General features: G+C 36.4%; 1 protein-coding gene across 1 annotated transcript in view; it reads left to right on the top strand.

Moving 5' to 3' along the window:
- Positions 1–10,192: 10,192 nt before the first annotated feature.
- The window catches only part of TMEM232 (transmembrane protein 232), a gene marked incomplete at both ends in the record, with an annotated part of 43,036 nt that continues 30,237 nt past the window's right edge, over positions 10,193–22,991 (top strand). The window contains 3 exons of the mRNA XM_039225506.1: positions 10,193–10,328; positions 21,111–21,222; positions 22,504–22,609. Of these exons, the coding sequence (XP_039081437.1) occupies positions 10,193–10,328; positions 21,111–21,222; positions 22,504–22,609 (354 nt within the window). The remainder of the gene's footprint in view (positions 10,329–21,110; positions 21,223–22,503; positions 22,610–22,991) is intronic.

Below are 22,991 nucleotides of genomic sequence, written 5' to 3' on the forward strand. Positions count from 1 at the left end.
TCTCTCAGTGGATTCTGCGTCTTTTTTCTCCCAATCTCTCAGGTTTTGTAAGGTTTCCAATGGCTTCAGATCTTTTCTGTGTGATGTATGGGCGCGAGTGCAAGTACGGAGCTCCTTACTTCTCCGCCATCTTGCCCTCTCTCCTATAATTAAGATTTATAACTGATACATATAATTTAATTTTGCAATGGCAAATAAAAAATTAGTTATTTAAAAAATACACTTGTTACCAGTATAATCATCCATATCCTCAAACTTTATGCTTCAGTAATCTGAATAGTCCCTACTCTGAGTTTGGATTTTATTGTTGGCAGTAGGGCTATATTAAAGGGCCTTAAACAGGAGAGGGGGCCTGGCAGAAGAGGAAAGGGCTCATGAGGTTTATATGTGGAAAAGTTACTCTGGCAGTCATGTAAAAGATGAGGCCAGAAGAAGAGAACTCAGAAGGAGACTGGAAGATAAGGAGTTATGGTATTAGTCCAGAACAAAGATAATGATATTCCTGACTTAGGAGAATGGCAGAAAGCATTAGAAGGAGGCTTAAAAGGGGTACCTAGGTGCCTGAGGTGGTTAAGTGGCTGACTTTGGCTCAGGTCATGATCTCATGGTTCATGGGTTCAAGTCCTGTGTTAGAGTCTGTGCTGACGGCTTGGAGCCTGCTTTGGATTCTGTGTCTCCCTTTCTCTCTGCCCCTCTCCCACTTGTGCTCTGTCTTTATCTCTATAAAAAATGAATAAACATTTTAAAAACCCACTTTTTTTATATAAAAAAGAAGGAGGCTTGATTAATAGAGCCCCTCTGAAGATGGGAATCAATACCACATAGTGACAAATAGTGCCTCCCTAGTGTTTTGATGCTATACAAGCTAGTGAAAAACCTGAAGCAAGGTGAGGCCTGACCATAACCATGAAAGGGAGATTTAGATGGAGCCTCGGTTTCTTGTGATTGTGAAGCTGCAAAACAGATCCTAAATTGTCTAGCTTTGGAGTTAAAAGAATGTTGAACATCGGAGAAATATACTTTTTTTTTAAATCTTCTTTGAGCCATTGTCATTTTTACTTCAGTTTTATGTCAATAAATTTAATTCTAATTTTTAAAAAATATTTTATTTATTTCTGAGAGAGAGAGAAAGACAGCATGAGCAGGAGAGGGTCGGAAAGAGAGGGACACACAGAATCCGAAACAGGCTCCAGGCTCTGAGCTGGCAGTCAGCACAGAGCCCGATGTGGGGCTGGAACCCATGAACCACGAGATCATGACCTGAGCTGAAGTCGGACGCTTAATTGACTGAGCCACCCAGGCGCCCCAATAAATTTAATTCTGATACAATATATTCTCTTAAAATTTATTTTTATTGAAGTAACAATTGCATATAGTGAAATGCATGAATGTTCATTGTACAGTTCAATGAGTATTCTGGGTATCTATTTCTAGTAACAACCATTCTAAAACTTAGTGACAAATAATTTTTTAAAAATCAACTCTCATGGTTCTGAAGTTGATTATACACAGTTGGGTAATTCTCATTATGGGTCTTTCCTTTGATTTCAGTTAGATGTCAGGTGAGGCTCTAGTCATCTAAAGGCTTGGAGGGTTGGACATCCAAATGGCTCACTTGCATGGCTGGCCGTTGCCACTTGCTGTCCGGTCGCCTGGGAGCCTGGCTGGGTGTTCAGCCAGAGCTGTCAACCAGAGCTCTTATGCCTGCCTTTCCATGTGATTGTTGACCTCCCAACATGGTGGCTGGACTCTGAGAGAACATCCTTAGGAGACCTACCAGGAAACAGCAAGGTTTTTATGGTCTAGCTTCATTGTCCCAAGTGTTACTTCTGCCACATCCTTTAGTCCAGCAAGTCACTAAGTTAGGCCCAGATTCATGGGGAGAGTAATTAGGCTCCATCTCTTGTGAGGGAGATACAAGGCCACACTGCAGAACAACACAGAGTATGGGCGATACTGTTGTAGTGTTTTGAAAAACATAGTCAGCTACAGTGACTTTTGATACATATTTACACTCATGTCAGCACCTCCAATATATAACATTTCCATCTATACTTTGCATTCAATCTCCAGTCTCACATCCCATCCTCCCACAGATCATCACCATGTAATAGCTTTGCTTGTTCTTTTTTTTTTTTTAATTTTTTAAAATGTTTTATTTATTTCTGGGAGAGAGAGAGAGAGAGAGACAGCATGAGCAGGGGAGGGTCAGAGAGAGAGGGAGTCACAGACTGAAGCAGGCTCCAGGCTCTGAGCTGGCAGTCAGCACAGAGCCCGACGCGGGGCTCGAACCCACGACCCGCGAGATCATGACCTAAGTGAAAGTCGGACGCTTAACCGACTAAGCCACCCAGGCGCCCCTAGCTTTGCTTGTTCTTAAACTTCATATATTTGGAATCATATGGTATGCGCACTTTTTTGTTTGTCTTCTTTCACTCAGTGTATTCTTGGTGCATGTGGCAGTAGCTTGCTTTCTAGTACTAAGAAGAATCCTGTAAGTTTTTATATGCAATGTTTTTATTATAATTTAGTTCTAAGTATTTTGAAATTCTTTTGTTATTTCTTCTTTGATCCAGAGGTGACTTAGAATTGAGTTTCCTATTTCCTACTATATAGGAAATTTATCTTTTATTGTAATTTTCTGATTAATTCATGTTTTGATGCCAAGAAATATAATCTACTTACGTAGATTACCTACTTTTCATAATTTATTAAGACTCATTTTCTAGGCTAGAATATGGTCAATTTTTAGAAATTGTACTTGTGTGCTTGGGAAGAATGCATGTTCTTTAATGATGAAATACAGAGCTCAATTTGGTTTCTTTGGTACATTATATTAATTATATCGTTTAAATCTTCTGTACCTTAGCTGATTTTCTTTTTTGTTGTTGACTACCTGATGTATAAGTAGTTAAGAAAGTGTGACTCAATTTCTTGTTACTAATTTATTTTCTCAGAGCCACACTGCTCACCCCTTTCTCCACCTGGCACACACCAGCTCACAATAGTCCTTCAGTTCCCCAGTAGTTTAGCTCAGGGTTTTTCCTCTATAATTTCTTGGATTTCAAATTTCTTAGTGCTACAAAGTTGTTTTTAATGACAGGTACCTAAAGGCTGTATTAATTAGTCACTTTTATTAAAGGTACTGGAACCCACATCACTATTTTTTTATATTGTTTATTCCAAAATCTTTTTTGTATTACTGGATGTAATCTACTTTTCTGTGCATAGATTGTTCTGAGATTTTTAATGTATTTTCAAATAAAAATACTGTACCTCCCCCCCCCATATTTGTAGCCCATTTTTCCTTTCCTTATACAGTATTTTTGTTGGCCAGGACTGCCTATAAAATGTTGAGTTAATTAGTGAGAACATGTATATCTTTTGTATTGTTCTTGGCTTTTCAGATAAAGCTTCTAAAATTTTGTTAATTATCATGTTTCTTTTAGTTTTTCTTAGGTAGTTTTAATTAAATTAAAGAAAAATGACATTCCTAGTTTGCAGAGGTTTTTTTTTTTTTTTTTAATAATCATGCATGGAAACTGGATTTAATTTGAATTCATCTTTGGCATATATAAAACTATTTCCTACTTTTTTTTCTTAAATCCATCAATGTTATGGCCTGTGGTAATAGATTTTTATAATATTAAATCATCCTTGCTCTTCTAGACTAATTCATATCAGTAATAATGGATTCGTTTTTATTGGTATCGCGGATTTGGTTTCCTTGTTCTTTTTTTTTTTTAGAATTTTGGCAGCAATGTTAATAGGTGAGATTTTCCTGTTAATTTGTTTTCCTATAGTGATCCAAATCCTGTTACCTTGAGTGCTCTAAAAATTTATCTGTTTTGTGTAGGATCTCCTAAGATTGATGAAACTATAAATAAGCATAAAAATAATAAAATTATGGAAAACCTTAGGAAGATATTCTGGGGAGAAAGAATAAGAAGAAAAGAAAATGACAAGCTAATTTAAATAATTGTATTAGCAATTAAATTTATTTTTAATGTTTATTTATTTTTGAGAGACAGAGAGAGAGAGACAGAGTGCAAGCAGGGGAGGGGCAGACAGAGAGGGAGAGAGAGAATCCAAAGCAGGTTCCAGGCTCTGTGCTGTCAGCACAGAGCCCAACCTCCCCTCGAACCCATGGACTGTGAGATTATGACCTGAGCTGAAGTTGGCCGCTTAACCAACTAAGCAACCCAGGTGGCCATGTATTACCAATTTTAAAAGCAGTTTTTGTTTAAATGTTTTGTTTATTCTTTTGGTTATCATAATGTTAGGTATTATGTCTGTTTTGAGGTTGATTAAATGATTAGAGTAAATCTGATATATATCATATTTTCCTATATGGCCTTGTGACTTTTTTTAAATTAATCAATTAATTTTTAAAATTTATATCCTAGTTAGTTAGCATATAGTGCAACAATGATTTTAGAGTAGATTCCTTAAGCCCCTTCCACATTCAGCCCACCCCCCTTCCACAACCCCTCCAGCAAGCCTCTGTTTGTTTTCCATATTTAAATTTTTTTAATGTTTATTCATTTTTTGAGAGACAGAGTACAAGCAGAGGTGGAGCAGAGAGAGAGGGAGACACAGAATCGGAAGCAGGCTCCAGGCTATCAGCACAGAGCCTGATGCGGGGCTTGAACTCACAAACTGTGAGATCATCACCTGAGCCGAAGTCGGCCGCTCAACCGACTGAGCCACCCCGCTGCCCCTGTTTTCCATATTTAAGTATCCCTTATGTTTTGTTCCCCTCCCTGTTTTTATATTATTTTTGCTTCTTTTCCCTTATGTTCATCTGTTTTGTATCTTAAAGTCCTCATATGAGCGAAGTCATATGATATTTGTCTTTCTCTGACTAATTTCACTTAGCATAATACCCTCTAGTTCCATCCATGTAGTTGCAAATGGCAAGATTTCATTCTTTTTGATTGCTGATATACTCCATTTCATATGTACACCACATCTTCTTTATCCACTCATCCATTGGTGGACATTTGGGCCCCTTCTATACTGTGGCTGTCGTTGATAGCACTGCTATAAACAATGGGGTGCACGTGCCCCTTTGGCCTCGTGACATGTTAATTAAATGCTGGGAAGAAGTCTGTTAAATCTATGTAAGTGTGAATCAATGCTTTAAAACATTTTATTATAAAAAACTTCAATCATGCAGAAAAGTTAAGAGGTTCGTAAATTAATCTTCATTTACTTTCAGCTCAGATTTAACAATTATCAGTTAATTAAGCTCATACATTGTGATGTGTTAGTTATATAACATTTTTATGCCTAAAGTGTTTATTACTTAATGCATTTATGTGACTAGTTAGAAGAATATTATACAAAGAGCTAATAGTAAGTGATGAATATTACTCTTCACTTGGATAGTAATGATTGCTTAATGGGAGATACTACTCTAATCCCTATTTACAGATGAGGAAACTAAGGTACCTGGCAGTTAAGTAATTTGCACAGTGACAGAGATGTAATCTGTGCTGGAGCCAGAATTTAAAGCAAGCTGTTTAAATGTTCCTTCATGTGCATGGTTCTCTACTACCCCACACAGGAGTGAGAGAAAGAGACCTCATAGAAGTAGGGCAATAAGCCAAAGAAGGAGTGTCATGATAAATGAAAAAAGAAGACACTTATTTCTAGAAGGGATGGTAGGCAGAGTCAGTTAGTATATAGGGACTAGGTGAGATCAGTACTGAAAAACTTTTAATGGAATTGTTCACCTAGAAATCATTGTCAGCCTTGGGAAGATTAACTCAGTACCCAGACAACAGAAACTGGGTTCCAGATATTGTGTTTTCTTTACTGGAATAAATTTAAGGGTGAATATAATTTAATATAAAATCATATCTGATAAAAGTGAAAAGGTAAAATCACACTGTCTTTTTGCCCACTTCAGATAAATATGCAAGGTAAACCTGTAGAATTTGCTTAAATTATTGGAAAAAATCCCTGGAAAATGGTAGAGGAAATGTGAGTTATTGTGGCCCATCCTCTGTGGTAGAGAGCTGTCTAAAGGAAGAAAATTTGAGCAAGTGAAGAGGTTGGTCCAAGAAGTAGTTGCTGTCAAAAATAATGGCTTCCTTTTTTCATTTCATCATTTGAAGGAAGTCTTTATTTAAAAATCCAAGTTTTAAGATCATTTTTATTCACTTAAGATTTTGTTTTCATTTCAATCCACAAATTCAGTCAGCACCATGCATTTTGTGTACTATAGAGAATACAAGGATATTTAAATTTTAAAGATCCCTATTTAACTTATAATAAAAAGCCCATCTTAAAATTACATCTTGTTTTGCTGATTCAGGACAAAGTGGCTATTTCTTGACAATGATATAAAAGTGAGATAATCCAATTTAACAAGTGCATTCTAATCTCTTTGCATTTAATGACTGTGATTTCCCAACAGTGTAAGAGAAATGTGTCTTGAAAGCAGAAAAAGAAAAATTTCTGTCCTCATTTTTTCTGTTCTTGGTATAAGGTGGTCTGGGGTAAATAAAGAGCATAACATATGCCTCTGTCTGTCCCTTTTCATTCAATTCCCCAGTCAACATCCCTTCATGTAACTATCCTGAGAAGGAATAAAATGGTCCAAATGATTCCCCTAGTAGGTTCTAATAAATGGTTCAACAACATCTTTCATCAAATAGTGTGTTGGCTCCACTAATGGTTAATACATGTAACTCTAGTTATCCTAATATAATGCAAAAAGGCTCGACTGTACACACAATAATAGTAACAACAACAACTCCTTGTCAATAGCTTCAGGTTTTGGATTCTGCTGAGAATTTGATGAAGAATATTCTTATGAAAAACTAAAAATTTTGCTAAAGTTGATACCATTTTTAGATTCTCTATTTTGAGATGTCTTTGGGGGAGGTGAGTTATTTTAAACCTTGTTTTCCTTGTTTATTTACCCCGCTGAGGATTTAATCCTACCATCACAATGGGAAACTGTTTTGAAGACCTTCATCTTTTCTTTTTAGAAACTCGAGTTTATTTGTTACTGTTTATTTTACTCTTCATGAAAAGCAATCCTAACGAATAAAATACACTGGGGAGTCATATGTCTCTCTTCTACATCACAATGCTATTCATTTAGTATGTGAATAATGAACTAGTGTTGATTAAGCACTGGCACTGTTACTCTCAAGATAGATAGATACTCCCAAGATAAGGCAGAAATAGAGAGTAAGCATATAGAAACAAATTGCTAAAATTTGACATTTTCCACCCATTCATTCTGGGAGAGTCTCATCAGTGAATGGTATTGTGGAACTTGCATGTTGAGCAGACGGCTCAAATACTTACCACTAGTACCGGCAGATGTGTGCGATCTTTGGAAAATAGGTTCAATGATTAAGAGATAATTTCTGAAACAATTAGTCTTTAACTTCTTGAAATCTCAAAAAACATGCCTAACTGTAGTCATTCCTGTGAAACATATCACAAAATGGCTAAGAGCCTTAGGTCAGTATGCTTATTAACACGTGCACACAAAGACCGGTTTACTTTCAGTTTCCCTTCAATTATTTTTCTTCCTAAGTGGCCTGTATTTTTTCCTTTCTATTAATTTGGAATTAAAAATTTTTAATTAATTTATCTTAGAGTATGTCTGACTCAAATTCGTATTTCTAAACTCTATTTCTGAAATATGTGATGTTTTATGAATCATGGGTTTCTTTTTTTCTTAAAGACTTTGTCTTTAGTGGGGCGCCAGGATGGCTCGGTCGGTTAAGCGTCCAACTTCGGTTCAGGTCATGATTTCATGGTTTGTGGGTTTGAGCTCCACACTGGTCTCTGTGCTGACAGCTCAGAGCCTGGAGCCTGCTTTAGATTCTGTTTCTCCCTCTCTCTCTGCTCCTGCTCATGCCCTGTCTCTCTCTCTCTCAAAAATAAAATAAACATTAAAGAAATTTTGAAAAAGACTTTGTCTTAATGTAATTAAACATCGCATTTTCATATTTTTATATGACTCACAATAAATACTTGTCAAGTACAGTACAAACATAGTGAATTTCCAACATTTGTTGCTACATTTATCTAATTAACTGTTTTGAATATCCCTATGTCTTTATTACTGTTTTTCAATGCTTATGTGCACTTTATCATGCATCATTAACAATTGTTTATAGCTATTTTCCTGAGTTCCTTTTAAGGTAGAAATATCCAATGTGAATCCAATGTGATGTCGTTAACTGTTGAAAATTAAACTCCTAAGTATATTAGTCCTGTTGAGGAATAATACGTATTTTATATTAAAGTTAGGGCTGCTCTAAATAACATCCCTATATATAGCCCAGCATAGTTGCTGACTTAAAAATACATTTGCAGAGTGTCTGGGTGGCTCAATCTGATTCTTGAGGATCTGATCTTAAGGACCTGATTCTTGGTTTTGGCTCAGGTCATGATCTCATGGTTTATGAATGGAGTCCCCTTTGTGGCTCTGCACTGACAGCATGGAGTCTGCTTGCAATTCTCTCTCTCTTCTCCCTCTGCTCTTTCCCCTGCTCACATTCTCTGTTTCTCAAAATAAATAAATAAACTTAAAAAATACATTTGCTTTACACTCTACTGGATGTACATTCTTAGAAGCAAACTTGCTATAACTAATAGCAATAGATAATAATGTTTTGTGTTTATAATCCATTTGTGCTGGGTATTTTCCCATTGCTCTTCCAGATCCACTTTCCATCCTTCTTCACTCTGCCTTATACCTTCTCTGGCTTCTAGTTTGGTTTAGCTAATGGGAAGCACTGGCAGGTGATTGGAGTGGAGGACAGGAGAGTGAGATCAAAGTTTCTATTCTCTGGGATCCCTCTTAGCAGGCAACCTCAGATTGGTTGCATGTCTAGACCAAAGGCCAACGTTTTCTATTAAGCACCACTCTCCAAAGCTATTCTTTCTGGGTCCCTCTTCCTCTAGGTTCCAAGATTGGGCCACCCAATTCTTCCAGACCCCAAAAATGGCACCATCTCAGGTTTTATTCTATTGTATGTTTTTAATTTGAATAACTCTACACATGTCTTTTGAGTCTTTTATTCCTTTACTCCATTTGAGTGTGCCATCTGCTTCCTGCCAGGACCTTGACTAATATAATGATCAGTTTTAAAAATTAGCTAGCTTAAAAATGAAATGCAAAATAATTCAATGTAAAATTTGACTGCCTACTCCATTACTTCATTTGCTATTTAAATACTCTACCAAACAAAAATAGTACTCTTTAGTACTATTTTTCTAGTACTATTTTTTATTACTATTTCTAGTACTAATAGTACTTTCTACTTATAAAATGTATTCAGACATACTTGAAAAGGAAAATACATCTGGATGTGAGGGCAAGCAGGGAAAGCATAATCTTAATGATAAAAAGATAGAAGCCAAAAAAAATTACAAGTAATTTTAAAAAATAGAAAGCATAGTAGTCTAATAGTGATCACAAGCCCCCACAGAAAGCTTCCTAGGCTCAATGCCATGCTCAGTTCTAAGCAGTCTACATTTATGGACCTATTTCTTTCTTTCTTTAAAAAATTTTTTTCTTTTACTGTTTTATTTATTTCTGAAAGAGAGAGAGACAGCGTGAGCAGGGGAGGGTCAGAGAGAGAGGGAGACACAGAATCTGAAGCAGGCTCCAGGCTCTGAGCTGTTGGCACAGAGCCCAACATGGGGCTCGAACCCATGAACTGTGAGATCATGAACTGAGCCGAAGTTGGACGCTTAACCGACTGAGCCACCCAGGTGCCCCTGGACCTATTTATTTCTTACAGCAACACTGTAAGGAGGTAGTATTCCCATTGTACAAGTGCAGAAACTGAGGCAAAGAGCAGTAAAGTAAATCAGTTTGATTGTATCCTCTGAACTACAATGCCATGATCTTCCAGTGGTTTTGCTGATAAAACAGCTGAAGTATAATAAAAGCTAAATATTATATAAAAGGATAAGTTTTAAATAGTAACATAATAGAAAGCACATGAGTTTTTAATTCAAAGTTGGGTTTGACTCTTGGGTCTGACATTTTAAATTAAATTTAAATTCTTCCTTCATGTAATTTCTTTCTTCTGCCTGATTTTCCTTTTTATCACCCTCTTCTCACAAATCATGAATTTGCATGTAATGTATTATTTGGTACTGTGAGTGCATTTGTATTCTAATACAGAATTTAATGTTTTTTCTTTAGGTGTATGGTCTGTGAATATGGCTGTCAACAAATCACCCATGATTAATAAGTTAGGAGTGATATCTTCCTCTTATCATGAAAAACTCTTGAGGATGAAGTTTCAAAATTTAAGGAAAAGAAAGAGTAATAAACCAAAGTAAGTTTGAAAAAGTTTTCATGTTATTAAACTAGCAGACCCATATGCTTTGTAGAATTTAGAAAGTATAGATTATTATGAACACTTAAAAAATCATATATAGTTCTATAACTAAGGATAAAAACGTTAAGATTTACTATTTTGTAAATAAATAGATTCATAATTTGCAATGATCATATATTTCTAACATTTTGAATTCTATACTTTTTGTTTAAAATAAGAATTTCTCCTGTAAACATATATGTCTATTAACTTGCCATAATAATCTATGAAATACATAAGAGAAAGTATTTAATAATTACTGTATTATGAAGCACTTCGGTTATTTCTATGTCCTTTGTTATTTCAAATTAAGGAAGAGAAAATTCCTGCATTTGAAATTATTTCCTTGGGATAAAGTTTCTAAAATGAAGTCACTAGATCAGAATTTGTTGATAATTTAAAAATTGTGTGTGATTTTAAGAAAATTTTAAAAACTTGAAATAAAGAGAATTATAGAATACATAATAAAACTTGCATTGTGACATATGGTTATGTTTGTTTCATATACCTTTCTTTAATAAAGAATAGATCAACAGATAAACTTGAAAATCTTTGACCATGTGCCCTCCCAACTAAAATAATTGTTCTCTCATTTCTGTTCATTTTTCTACTTTGACATACATGAACGTAAAATTGCATTTTCCATGTAGATAAAAATGTAATTATACTTAATTCATTTATCTCTGGTTTTGTAAGTCAGCGTTATGTTTTTAACTCAATCCATACTGATAATCATGTTTTATTATTGATAATTATTTCTTAATTCCTTTTTTCCCCTCAGCAGATTGATGTCCTTCCACTCGTAACTTTCATTATTGCTATTGAGAAGTTAGGTGAAATTTTGATGTTGTTTCTTTAATATTAATCTGTGTTCCCCCACTTGTGTGCTTTCAAAAGTTTCTTGTTTTCCACTTTCTGCAGTTTACTGTGGTGTGTCAGAATGTAATTTGAAACAATTATTCTCCTTGGATCTCTCAGACCTTTTTTTTTTTTTTTTTTTTTATTTATTTCTAGGAGAGAGAGAGATAGCGTGAGCAGGGGAGGGTCAGAGAGAGAGGGAGACACAGACTCTGAAACAGGCTCCAGGCTCTGAGCTGGCAGTCAGCACACAGCCCGACGCGGGGCTCGAACCCACGAACCGCGAGATCATGACCTAAGCGAAAGTCGGACGCTTAACCGACTAAGCCACCCAGGCGCCCCATCCCTCAGACCTTTTAAATCTGTGGACTGTGTCATAATTCTTGACAAATTATCTGATATTGTTTCTTCGGATATTACCTTGACAACTCATTTTCTCTTTTCTCTCTTTCTGGGAAGTCCTGGGTTTTTCTTACTGCATAGTCACTTAGAAAACATACTTGGCCTTCTTTCCATGCCCCCCTGTACCAAGGGAAACCAGATTCGGTTCCTGGAACAAGCTGTTTGAGATGAACAGAGAACTGTCTTGCATGAAGGGACATCACCCTTGTTTTTCTTCTTAGGTGTCACATGAATTGTCCTATGCCTCATCTTGTATTTGCTTTACTTATTCTTCCTTAGAAATATGAATTTTTGCAGGCCTAGTGTGGATTCTATTAGAGACACATTTAGAGCTGATGTAAATCCTTCAAATGAGGTACTGAAGTCTATTCTGGACCAAAGAGAAAAATCACACAGTCTTACAATGGATTACTGGTTCAGAGTATTACTATTTTGTTACAATTTTCTTTTATAACTAAGCTTATTTTATTGTGTATAGTCTGTTTTGCTTTTTCTACTTCATCTCAGAGTTGATTTTGAAGACTTACATAAAATATATACATTTATTTTAGCTGACGGGAAAGACTTAAATGGAATGTAAGTCTTACATTAGGAAGATTTAGTCAAGCTATTAGGTTGTTTTACATCTTTTTCATAGAAGCTGCTTGAGTGTTTTTTTAATATCTGGGAGGCTAGAGTCTTCAGTTTCCTAAAATGTTAATAAGCCCCCAGTTTTTTCTTTTTATTAATGTTTTTGACACTTTTATAGATAGTAAAATGTACTCTACAAATACATGCTCTAAATATTTAAAAAAAACTGTGCATGTACATATTTAATATAATATTACCGATTTTTTTTTTTTTACAAATAGTTTATTGTCAAATTAGTTTCTACATAACACTCAGTGCTCATCCCCAAAGTGCCCTCCTTCATGCCCATCCCCCCCTCCCCCCCACATCCATCAGTCCTCAGTTTTTGTCAGCATTCAAGAGTCTCTCATGGTTTGCCTCTCTCCCTTTCCCCCACCATTTCCGCCCTTCTTCTCCCCCTTGGTCCTCCGTCAAGTTCCTCCTAATCCTCCTATACGTGCAAACATATGGTATTTGTCCTTCTCTGCCTGACTTATTTCGCTCAGCATAACACCCTCAAGGTCCATCCATGTTGCTACACATGGCCAGATTTCATTGTTTCTCATTGCCGTGTATCTCCACAATAGCTAAAACATGGAAAGAGCCTAAGTGTCCATCAACAGACGAATGGATTAATATTACCGATTTTTATAAGTAGACATTTATAATACAATTTAACTTTGTAGTATGGACTCTATGTGTTGTCAGCAGCAAGAAGAAACTTTTCTAGACTTACATTTATATTCTGATCATTTGTTTATTCTATCTATAGTCTTTGCTTTTCATTTATCTGAATTATTGTAAGCCTTTAAGTAAAATTCTAAATTTTAAGCAGGTCTGTTAATTTTAGCCTGAGACCTATGTATTATAGCATTTGGGAATGGCTATAGATGATTTAGCCAAAAATATGGTAACTTAGGATCTAGATGGCCATAAAGAGCATGAACCCTTGCAATTATGTATTAAATGTAGCTTCTTTTAGAATGTATTATCTCAAATGAGAGGTCAATAGCTACTGATGAGGATGTCTGTACAAAACACATAAAGTCTTGCAAAATCTTAGAAGCCACAAGTCTTTTATACTTGAGCTTATACCACTGTCTTAGCCCAAGTCTCTAGGGGCTAGAATTTGAGAGGAAGATTAAAATTCTAATACTTTATGTGTAGGGTATACAAGGTCAATTCCCTAAAAAGGCAAAAAAAAAAAAAAAAAAAAAAAGGAAAACGAAAACGAGGCTGGGAACCTTGATGCATTACCTCCTGGAGCACTTAAATAGCAACTTGCCATAATGAGACACAGGCGAGACATGTTCATATTTGGCATATGGGACTTCTTAAGACAGGTTTCAAGGAGAAGCCACAGCTCACAGCAGTCCACAGAATGGAGAAATGAGGAGGGTTATTCATATCATCCGTTCCTTTCTGTCCAGCATTTTCCTTCATCAAGATTCACCCCATAGGTGTTAACTTATCCATACTTCCAGATTGTGTCACCCAGCAGGTAGCTACTCAAAATGCAGTACAGGAGAGGCAGCTCAGTGTTTGGCCATGGAGGTCATGCAGCCAGGAGTCAAATGACTCTCAGGCTCCACACAATATTTATGACCAAAACAGGCACTACTTACAGAGACCTTATAAGCTCTGTGTGCTTGCATTTTACGGAATGTTTTTCAGACATCAGATTTTTCTTACCCCTAAACTTAACTCAGTATCAGTGATTCACTAGTGAAACTACTGTCTTAAAGATTTCCACTCATAGGGGCACCTGGGTGGCTCAGTCAAGTGTCTGACTTTGGCTCAGGTCATGATCTCACAGTTGGTGGGTTCAAGCCCCATGTTGGGCTCTGTGCTGACAGCTAGCTCAGAGCCTGGAGCCTGCTTTGGATTCTGTATCTCCCTCTCTCTCTGACCTTCCCCGGCTCATGCTGCCTCTCTCTCTTTCTCTCAGAAATAAATAAGACATTAAAAAAAAAAAAGATTTCCATTCACTTTCTAAACATTAACTCTAATGGTCTCTTTGTCCTTAGTTTTGATTCCTGCAGATGTGTATTTGGTCATGGTCTCATTCTTCATTCTATTCTTTGCTATTTCAGTCTAGAATTGCTTGTTTGCATGGAACAGACACAATGTCAAATTCACTCAACAGAAGGAAAATGTAAGGGAAGGATACAGGGTTGTCTGGTGGAACCTGAGAGCAGAAGGCATAGCCAGACCTCATTCATTCATTCAGTACTCATTATGTTCTCTAATTGATACAGAAGATAAAATGGTCAACTTGACAGATGTAGTCTGTATCTATACTAGACTTTAGGCATGAAACAATAGGGTCTCTGGCTATACATTAGTAAATAATCCAACAAACATTGATTGGGTGCTTCAATGGCGAGCAAGTAGCTTTCTGTTTTGGGGTCCTTTGTTGTCTTGAACGGCCTTTCAACAAAAACCACCTCTTGGCTCTACATGACTCTAACATCTCCGTTTAGCTCTAACATCAACTAATTAAAATATCAGCTAATTATTTAAAGTCCCTATAGAGAGGATTAGATTGGCCTAGCTTGATTCAGGTGGGTGTTGTGACCCAAGAAGCTACAGTCAGGGAGGTAGAGTCATATGATACTAATATAGAAGCTGGACCTACTGATTCAGTCGGGGCTGTGATTAATGGACAATTCTCAGAGAACACATTTACACCCCAGATTATACACATATCTGAATTCCATTGTAGTGTTTCCCTGAATCTCCTTCTGTCTTATTTACTCTTTCTTCTTTACTTCTTGCCCCTAACAATGGAATTTGTCCAAAGATCTCCCTTGACTCTTTTTTTTTTTCCTTCAGTACTCTTCCTCTTGAAATTTTGTGGCTTTGAATATCAGTGATAGTAGTTGGATCTGAAATCTTCATTTCCATATCCTATCCATTTCCTAATACCTGCCTCATAAGTCTGGACTATAGACCTCTCCACTTGGCTGCCTCACAGGTAAATTATAATCAGTTGCCCAGAAGAGCACAGATCATCTACCCTTATTCCTCCATCTTATTGTCCTCATGTCAGCTCTCTACTGCTAATTGTACAGGCTTAAAGCCTTGAGATTATTGTATACCCACCCTTACAATTCTTCTCACATCCTATTAGTCATCAAGCCCTAATGATTTAGCTTCCACCTAATCTCTCATATTCACTTACTTCCTTATTTGTATTGCCAAACTGTAGTTCAAACCTTTTTTACTTGTTACCTACATGTTAAAATAATTGCCAAGTGGCTTACCAACAGTGACTCCTCATTTAAAACTTTTTAACATATGACTTTCAGTTTAGCCATCTTAAAGTACAATGTAATCCCATAATTCCTCTGCACAAGAGTTCCTTTTTATGTATTAAATAAAACTCAAAAACCTGTGCATAATATAGAATTCATGCCCACTGCAACTTAGACTATCTAAAATAGCAATGCCATTTAAATAAAATAAAATTTATGTCTCTGAATGTAGTCAGTCCAGAGCTGGTATGGTGATCTGGAACCCAGATTCCATCTATCTGCTCTGCTACACATGGCTTACAGGTAAGGCCACCTCATGGGTTTATCATGGCTGCTGAAGCTCCAGTCGTCATAGTCATGCTTCATGCAGCAGGATAGAGAAAGGCAGAAGGGCTTGTTCCCCCTATTTAGTAAACTTTCCAGAACTACTATCTGAATGTTACTTACATTTTACTGGCTGAAACATAGACATACAGGCATACCTAACTACAAAAAAGAATCTTTTTTATAAGAAAATGAGAACAGACACCACTGTAGGCAGCTATAAATCTCTGCCACAGACTGCCACTCAATGCCGATTGTGTTTGTCCTCAACTCAGAATTTCCATCTTCATTTCTTATCTTGATTTTAAACATTCTGTCTATGCTGGGTTAAAATTCTTTTTTTTTTCTTTTTGTTCCTATTTACAATAGTTAGGGGTAAATTTGAAACAATCATAGAAAGTCCACTAATTTCAGTGGCTTATGTAAGGCAGAAATGTATTTATCTGACATAAGAAGTCAGTGGGTCTAGGCTGACAGGACAGCTCTGATTTTGGTGAGAGAGCCTAGGACCCTCGTTATCTCAGAGTGTTATACTCATCTGCCTAATCAAAGCTGATTCAGCGCTATATTTGTGTTCCAGTCCACTGAAGGGGAAAAAAAAAGAGTATAATTCTAGAGAAGATGATGTGCCTTTAACTTAGAGGTGACCTGAAATTTGCATATATTACATTTGCTCACATCCCATTAGCTTGGCCATGTGCCCATATCTAGCTGCCAGAAAGACTGGGAAATATAGAATAGCTAGGTGATCATGTGCCAAGGAAAAGTCAGGTAAAGAATTTTGAAAGGACAACTGTTATTCTGTCACATTCCAATTTCTTTGTATTCAAGTTACAGCTTACATGCCATTTCTTCAAAGAAGCTTTTTCTGAATCTTTAATCAAAAACAGTAATGCTTGTAACTAACAGTTATCCGGCACTTGATATATACTGTGAACCAGACTGTGCTGATACTTTTCAAAATTCTACAAGATTTTGTCCTCATTTCCACAGATGAAAAATGATAGTTCACACAAATTAAGTGATTAAACAAAGATTATAGGACTAGGAACTGTTGGAATCATGATTTCTACTTTTAAACGCTCACAGGGTTTCATTTCATTTTTTTAATGTTTATTTTTGAGAGAGAGAAAGCGCAAGCAGGGGAGGGGTGGGGGGGGGGGCAGGGACAGAGGATCTGAAGCAGGCTGTGTCATGACACGGGTCTTGAAGTCACAAACTGTGAGATCAGGACCTGAGTCAAAGTTGGATGCTTAACCAACCAAAGTTGGAGCCACCCAGGCGTCACTCTTTTTTTTTAATTTTTTCTTATTTAGTACATCTTTTTTTCATCTTACTTTCTTCCCACATTGGGAACTTTCTGTGGCCAAATCTGATTCTTCTTCTAGCCTTCATTGTATATAGCAAAATACTTTGTACGTAGGAGACTTCCCTTAAACAAATGAGTTGTCAGCTAAAATAATTCTGAATTCACAGGTAACATAAATAGTTTAGGTAAAGTATTCATGCCAAATATGTTTTGTATATATATGAAATCAGAATGATAATCTTTACTTACTTTCTTTTCCGTAGGACTGCACTTATATACTTACAGTAGATTACATTTGTCTTTGAAGAAATTAGAATGTGGGAAGAAATTGGAGTGTACAAAGCTAAAGCAAATTTTCTTTTCAAATGCCTATGTTTACTCTTTTCTTTTTTAATTTATTTACTTAAATTTCAGTTGTTAACATACAGTAAGTAGGATAGTGTTGGTTTTTTTTTTTAAATGTTTTATTTATTTCTAGGAGAGAGAGAGAGACAGCGTGAGTAAGGGAGGGTCAGAGAGAGAGGGAGTCACAGACCGAAACAGGCTCCAGGCTCTGAGCTGGCAGTCAGCACAGAGCCCGACGCGGGGCTCGAACCCACGAACCGCGAGATCATGACCCAAGCGAAAGTCGGACGCTTAACCAACTAAGCCACCCAGGCGCCCCAGGATAGTGTTGGTTTTAAGAGTAGAACCCAGTGATTCATCACTCACATATAGTATGGGGGTTGATAAATTAGAATAGTGTATACCTGTTAAATATCAGGCCATGTACAAGGATTTTTTAAAATTACAGAATCAGGAAACCAACTTGACAATAAACTATTTGTAAAAAAAATATAAAATTACCGAATGAGTTTGGGTGGGCAAAATTATACAGGAAGTAATGGGAGATGTCAGTTAATAAAAGAATTGTTGCACGTGTTGTGTATATCCATATTACCGCATGTTAGTGTCAGTTGAACTTGAGGAATGTCTGATAAATTTAATGAAGAAAGAATGCTACAGTGTTATATATATGGTTCCATTTATTTATATATAGTTATTTATAGGTCTGTCTATGTTTGTGAGCACTGAGAAAGGTATGTAAGGATACACACTAACCCATTGATCTTGGCTATTTCTGATGGGTACAACTGGAAGCAATAGTGTAGGGAGTCTAAGCCTGTGAACTTTTTCACATGTGTCCCTTCATGTTTGGTTTGTTATAAAAGCACTTTTATGTTAATATTTTAAAAATATAATTTCTAATGAAGTTTATAAAACATTAACTGTGTAAAGGGGCAACCTTCTTCTAATTCCCATAGCAATGAGTACGGACGTGAAGATTAAAGCTATTTTGAACTCTTCATGTGGATCAAAGATATGTCATCCCAGATGACTATCCAGAAAGTTCTCAGTCCACCTTCACCATATCTCTCTAAGCAGATGTCTCCAAGGTGGAGAGTGAAATAGAGAACACAAAATCAAGAATGGAAGTACTCATTTCAAAATGCCCAATGCTAGCAGAGTTTGTGAGTGCTAACACCCGAACTCTTCCTCTATTTTACTGTAAGCTCCAGGAGGGCAGGGTTTTTTATTCTGTCGTTGTATCTCCACTTCCAAGACTATCAGGGGATGGCCACGAAATGCCTACTGAATGAGTGACTAAATAAATGCCCATTTTATTTTTATTTTTTATTTTTTTTAAATATTTTATTTATTTCTAGGAGAGAGAGAGAGATAGCGTGAGCAGGGGAGGGTCAGAGAGAGAGGGAGTCACAGACTGAAACAGGCTCCAGGCTCTGAGCTGGCAGTCAGCACAGAGCCCGACGTGGGGCTCGAACCCACGAACCGTGAGATCATGCCCTAAGCAAAAGTCGGACGCTTAACCGACTAAGCCACCCAGGCGCCCCAATAAATGCCCATTTTAGGAGGGCAGTTAAAGAGTTGGTTATTTCATTAATTGTTCCTCACTGGGATATCTATATTCGGTTCCAGTTTACAGGACACCATGCCATTACCTCTGCTCATCCGGTGATCATAAAGCACTGTCATTTTTACATACGTCTGTCTCCTCAAAAGGCCTATGACTTATTCAGAGCAAAATATGATTTTTATTCATATATTTTTTCCTTATATCCACAAAGCAACTATTTCACGAAATTCTGAACATAGTAAGTTGTTAAGAAATGTTTTATTCTTCTGGACCACTCCTTCTATTTTTCTTTAATTTTATTCATTTTTGAGAGAGAGATAGACTGCGAGTGGGGAAGGGGCAGTGAGAGAGGGAGATGCAGAATCCAAAGCAGGTTCCAGACTCTGAGCTGTCAGCACAGAGCCCGATGTGAGGCTTGAACCCATGAGAGGTGAGATCATGACCTGAGCTGAAGTTGGACGCTCAACCGACTGAGCCACCCAGGCGCCCCTGGACCACTCCTTGTAATAGCATGACTCCAACAGTTATTTGATCACACAAATAAAGGACTCATTGATTCTACTACCCATTCACCATTCCTCTGATGTCACTTTTGATCCCATGCTCATCTTAAATCCTGTGGTATATTATAATCATTCTCACTCTTTTGCATACACCCTCCACTTATTTTTCTCACTTCTCTTTGAAATGCTCATCTACACTCTATGCACTTCTCCAGGGGTTCCTTTCCACTTGCAAGATTTTATTTTTATTTATTTATTTTATTAAAAAATATTTTTAAATGTCTTATTTATTTCTGAGAGAGAGAGAGACAGCGTGAGCAGGGGAGGGTCAGAGAGAGAGGGTGACACAGAATCCAAAACAGGCTCCAGGCTCTGAGCTAGCTGTCAGTACAGAGCACGACGCAGGACTCGAACCCATAAACAATGAGACCATGACCTGAGCCAAAGTCGGACGCCCAACCTACTGAGCCACCCAGGCGCCTCTCTACTTGTAAGGTTTTAAATACCATATGTGTATTTAATGCCTCAGTAATGACTCCAAAATTTATGTATCTAGACTGAACTTTTCCCCTGAAATTTGAACTCCTATATCTGATTGCCTTTTCTATGTCTCCACTAGGGTGGCTATGGTCATCTCAAACATAACATGTCTAGTATTGAACTTATTCTGTATCCCCACCCCAAATCTGCTTCTCCAGCAATCTTCCCCATCTCAGAAAATTGCAATTCCATCCTTCCAGTTACTTGGTTCAATCATGATTCCCTTTTTTCTCTTATGCCCAATTTCTAATTCTTTAGGCAGTCTTGCTGCAACTAACTGTCAAAATATACCCATTATCCAAACTTTTCTCTTTACTGACATTGCTATAATCTTGATCTAAGCCACTGTTATCTCTTACCTAAGTATGCATGTGCCTCCTCCCTTGCTACCTCCCACCTTTCCACACTCCAGCTCTGAATATGACATTGGAATGATCCTATTAAAACTTAAGTTAAATCGTGCCACTCCTCTAATCAAAACCCTGCAATAACTTCCCATCTCATCCAGAGTTAATCTGGCTACTTGTCACCTCTCTGACCTTACCACATACATCTTTCCTCTCTCGCTCATTTTACTGCAGCCACAATTGGACCGATTCCACTTGCATGGAGGGAATAAAGGTTTAGCTTAAATTGAACCTACACTGATATATGTGAGGAGATAAATTAGTCTTCAACACAACTGGAGTTGTGCTGAGTTTTACCTATAAGGAAGGCATATACCAATAAGACTTCTGGCAGCCATTTCAGAAACTTTTTTTTCAGAGGCTACAAAATTCTTTGACTTTATGAGAATTATGTTTCTCAATCTAAGAGCATGATTAGATCAATCTAGGAGGTCTGTACACATCTTTTTATTTTACTGATTTCTGTGTGTGTGTGTGTGTGTGTGTGTGTGTGTATGAAACATTTTTATTAAGGTAAAGTACTTTTTTAAAAAGAAAAGCGTTACACTTAGTTCCTGGAAGTTGATTAATTAAAATTTGGAACTGTTAACTCTAATTATTGATTTGTTTGGTTTAGGCCATCATTTTCAATCACAGAAGAATTCATCTTGAGATTCAATCAAACAAAAAATCCAAAGGAGAAGGAAGAATTGCTGGACCTAGCTAGAAAAAATATTCTCAGATGTAAGGTAATAGTATGCTATTTGATTACTTAATAGATGGACTTTCTATTCTAGTTGGTGGGTGGTTACATGTTCCAAAATATTGAAAAGAAAAATAAGAAATGCTTTTTTAAAATTTTAAGTAAGCATAGTTAAAGACACTAATGCAAAGTAAAGTAAAGCTTATAGTCAAATGGATTTTTAGGTGGAGACTCTCCATAAGTTATTGAGAAATATAGCTGTTGACACTTGACCAAGGGCTAACCACAAAATATGAAAGGCAGGTAAATAGATTTTTAATTATGAATATTCCACTTTTTCCTATAAAAAGGTTGACTGAGATATGATATGTCCTAAAGAAGAAGGGAAGATTTCCTAAACCTTCACTGTACATGCATGGAATACTCTGTTCTTTCTCTGTAACGAACTATTCACCTAACTTGTAGAAAAAACATTCTTTAAGAGTATGCCATTAATTTCCAGATTTTCAAACAAATATCAAAACAGAACAAAAAGTGAAATAAGTCTTTGTTTTGCTTTTCTTACATTAGATCCAATTTGTTTGGAGAAGAACTAATATACATATGATTTTGCTTTAATGCAAAAAAATCATAAAATAAAAGTTGTATAAAACTGAAGCATAAATTAAGCCATCTTTTTTGTTGTTGTGGTGGTGGTTATTTCCTAGTCTTTCAGTTCACTGTTGCTCATATATTTTAAAATTAAAAAAAATGTGAATAGAAAAATAATACACTTCATTCTGAGAGGTGCTAGCAGGTAATTCATCTGTGAGCTTCTCTCCAATTGGCCAACTGCCCCCTGGGGCAGCTCTAGAAGTGGGCCCATTAAGAAAAGGCTGGTAATCTTGGTATCTATCTTATGTTCACTAATCTCAGTCCATTCACAGTGAAGTAGCCAAAGTTTTCCCGCAAACTGGCTTCAAACTACTTTCTGTCAAATCACATTTATTCAATATACTTTTCCTTCTAGAATCAGAGATGCTTTCTCTCGGTGGGGAAATGAGATAGAAGTAATCCTTAGAAGTAAAGAATGAGAATTATTTCTAGCAAATTAATGATATACCTCAGAATATTAGCAAACATTCCTTACATTTTATCACTAATACAATTTACAGAAAATGTCAAAAATACAAATAAGAAAAGCAAAAAACAAGTTTTGTACATCTCTGGCTGTAGAGCATAGCCTCATAGAGTGACTTTCAGAATATAATTAGATAAATAAACAAATAAATACATTTGTAAGAAGCTGTACATTTTGGTTTGCCTTTTTCATGCTTTCCCATAACAGAGAAAATTGGGTCTCAAAACCTTGGGCTCTGGAAAGCATGTTCATCTTCCTACTGCATGGATGGAAGTAATATATCTGGCTCAATGCAAAGGAGAAATCCAAGATGGTATGTGCTTTAACTAAGCTCTTTTTAGTTTCCTTGAGTGTTTTCTAGATTAGCAGAGAAGGCATAATTTGTGAACCTTAATATTTAAAAACTATGCAGGAGCCAAGGAAAATTTGCCTTTCTCTATCAAAATATCTGGTAATGTTTCATTAGAAAAGCTCCTTTTGTAATTTTGAATTCATGAATTTGACTGTTCAACTTTTTAATCACAAGATTGTTTTAAAAACTTTTGTTCAGCAGTCTTCATTACTTTTTTTTAAATTAGTAACTAATTAAAAAGTAACATAAAATGTCATTTAGTGATTTTCAATTACAATAGGCACTATACTTTAGAGAAACTTGTTTTGGCATTTTATAGTTCTTACTCATAAAATGTTAACCA

Source organism: Hyaena hyaena, unplaced genomic scaffold (assembly GCF_003009895.1).
Source record: "Hyaena hyaena isolate Hyena2069 unplaced genomic scaffold, ASM300989v1 scaffold_2257, whole genome shotgun sequence".
NCBI classification, from domain to species: Eukaryota; Metazoa; Chordata; class Mammalia; order Carnivora; family Hyaenidae; genus Hyaena; species Hyaena hyaena.